Below are 2,948 nucleotides of genomic sequence, written 5' to 3'. Positions count from 1 at the left end.
TCCTTCCCCCCTCCCCCATCCCTCTCCCCCCTCTCTCCTCTCGCTACCCATTGCCCTTTCTCCCTCTTCCATCCCCATCCCAAGTTTGCTCTCTTTAGATTAAAAGTAGAGATAATTCTAAATTTGTTAAGTTTTAGAGCCTGTCCCTAGGTAATTTCACAGGGATGTGTACTAGTGAGCTGTTTACTTTGGCATTGGTAGTAATATTGATACAGAATTCTAAGTTGTTTAACTGCCTGTCTTCCCAGAATTCTCAGCTTTTGACCTGTCCTGTGATGTTAAAGCGTCTTGTTAACTGCCTCTTTTGCTTGTTGTCAGCAGAATTGTGTAGATTAGCATTCTGTTATTGTAAATAAAGAATTAATTATTCACATGTAACATAGATGATTTAGTATATAAAGCTTTAACTCTGAAAAATTTGTACCAAATTATAAGGAATATAATAATATTTTTATGCTGTCTTTCTTCTCTCCGTATTTAAATCTCCAGAATCTATTGGTAAGTGCTTAGTTCTGAAGCGCACTTCACCCCCACTAATTTCCATATTCAGATTACTATTATTATTATTAATAAAATGCATGGCATGCATTTTACTAACTGTCAGTGTAGGCACCAGATTTTCTTAGTGGCGCACACACACACACATCCACGGAACTGTTATCGTAAGAACACTGTGTAGAAATAAAATAGAACACAAGTTATATCACACAAATGTAGCATAGTAAGTAGCATAAGATATATCCAGTGAACAGTGTTTGCTTCTAGTTATTCTTTAGTATTTCCTATAACAGTATATATATATATGCATATCTATATATATACTTAAATAGATTAGCCAGTATTTTCCTCTACTATGTCTTTAAAATTATTGTTTAGTTCTTCTTTTTTTAAGACTGTGAGGCTTGTAAGATATAATTCTAACCCTATATGACCCCAGACCTAAGAACTCAGTTGCTTCTCTGAGAAAGGCAATGCTGCCTATTGTGGTCTTTGCCCTCTGTGGTATAATGCAACTTGCTTTTATGATCTAATAATACTATCTAATATATTCCTGTTTTACCAGTATAGTAATTCAAGTTTCTTTTAAGACCTTATTTAAGTCTGTGAATCTAATTTAATTCTTCTACCCAGCCCTAGCCTCCTTCTTCTCGTACTAATGCTTCTTCTTTCTAATCTTATTTGCATTCATATTATCCACCCAGGTGGTACACCAATAAGAGGTAAGAGTGCTGAACTAACGTTCACAGAATGATCTTACTCATTCTTTCTGTCCTTTCATCACTCTCATATTTGTCCTGTTTTCAAAATCATTACAATAATGTCCATCAATGTTATATTTTTCCTTTGTACTGTTTGGTTATGATTGGTGACTCTCATCTTGTGAATTTTTCTTTTCTTTTTTCTTTTTCTCTTTGTTTTGTTCATTTCTTTCTTTATGAAAATGATTCTTTAAGTTGTGATATGCTTCAAAGAAAGCATATCCAGGTCTTTAGACCACAGACCAGTCACAGCGTACCATCTGTCCCTCTTTTTTTCCTTCTCTTCTTCCTTTTTCCTTTTTTTCCTTTTTTTTTTTTTTTCTTCTTTTTCCTTTTTTTTTTGTCCAACTGGAGAAAAAAAAAAAATCATTTTTTTTCTTCCTTAGCTGTTCTTGTTCTGGACCAAAGTCAAGATGGTCTGGAGAACAGTGGCAGACATGCAGAAGACAGCCTGGAACACCTGCTTTTTGTCTTTATCTTTCAAAAGGTTTTTGCTTTTGTTCTTCGATTCTTTTTTCTCTTACTGTCCTAAAAGTCAAAGAATGACTCCCCTTTCCACCTGATCACACTCGCCTACAACCTGACAGCAATGCTTCCCCCCCCCCCCACTTCTTTTTTTCTTGGATTACTCGCTTCTGGATTTTTCGATCTTCTGTCCTTCAGGCTCTGGAGACAAAAGGTGCTGAGTATTCTTGGTGGTATGTGGATCGCTGGTTTTTCAGACTTTGACTCAGTGTGCATTTCTTTTATAATTCTTGTTTTGTCTTTTTCTTGGGGTTTTGTGACACCACACTGCTAATCCCGCTGGTGGATTTTGATGGGTGTCTTAGGGGATCCGTCTCGAGGTCCTCAAGCAGTGGTTGGTTGGCCCTCCGGGCTGGCATAGGCCATGCTTTTTAAGTTTTTTAAAAAACCTTCTAATTCAACTACTCTTTGTTTTTCAGCAAACATAATAAATGATTGTAAGTCGTGGCAAACTGGTCTTTCTTTTCTTAAAAATCTGCATGTCTTAAGGGAGTTTTGTTTCTTTAAGTAATATTTTCATGATATATAATAACTAATTTTAATTTTTTTGCTTCATGCAGCTTTTTTTGTGCTTGCTGCGTATTTTTGGCTTTCTTCAGCAGAAGACTTTCTTGAAAACCCGGCCTGGTTTTTTTTGAATGTACCTCTCTTTTGCGCCACTTTTGTTACCAAAATGAAACAAAACAAAACCAAAAATTAATCTTTTGTTTGATTTAAAAGCCATACTTCCTTGAAGCAGTCTCACCCATCTTCATTTTATTAGTCTAGGAAATAAGCGTGTTAATTATGACTAGAATTCTTGCTTGGGAAAAGAGATACTGTTTTTTTTATGCTAGCATTGATGATGTAAAAAATTAAAAAAAATAATCTCTATATGTTTTTCTCATCGCATCATTTTCTGTCTGTGCACCTTAGCAAGAGATTGAATCGACGTTGAGCGGATCTTCCTGTGCAGGGCTTTTCATATTGTTAAGAGGTTTAGCTTGCTGCACCGAGAGAGCCTTCTCTGACCATCTCTTTGGCAATATATTTTATATCCGTACAGGAGCCCTTCAGATCGAACAGAGTGAAGAATCTGACCAAGGAAAATATGAGTGTGTTGCCACCAACAGCGCGGGCACTCGCTATTCTGCCCCTGCCAATTTATATGTCAGAGGTAGGAAT

At 36.2% G+C, this 2,948-nt stretch overlaps 1 protein-coding gene across 5 annotated transcripts in view; it reads left to right on the top strand.

Moving 5' to 3' along the window:
• Positions 1-2,948, top strand: part of PTPRD (protein tyrosine phosphatase receptor type D) — a 418,376-nt gene that overhangs the window by 218,931 nt on the left and 196,497 nt on the right. For 3 of the 5 annotated variants that reach the window (XM_007468404.1, XM_007468402.1, XM_007468406.1), the window contains 3 exons: positions 490-498; positions 1,203-1,220; positions 2,830-2,940. In XM_007468404.1, the coding sequence (XP_007468466.1) occupies positions 490-498; positions 1,203-1,220; positions 2,830-2,940 (138 nt within the window). The remainder of the gene's footprint in view (positions 1-489; positions 499-1,202; positions 1,221-2,829; positions 2,941-2,948) is intronic. The other 2 variants (XM_007468403.1, XM_007468405.1) reach the window with 1 other exon arrangement.

This window comes from Lipotes vexillifer, unplaced genomic scaffold (genome assembly GCF_000442215.2).
Source record: "Lipotes vexillifer unplaced genomic scaffold, Lipotes_vexillifer_v1.1 scaffold45, whole genome shotgun sequence".
NCBI lineage: Eukaryota > Metazoa > Chordata > Mammalia > Artiodactyla > Lipotidae > Lipotes > Lipotes vexillifer.
The sequence above is the reverse complement of the archived record's forward strand: the minus strand, read 5'-3'. Positions and strand labels throughout refer to the sequence as shown.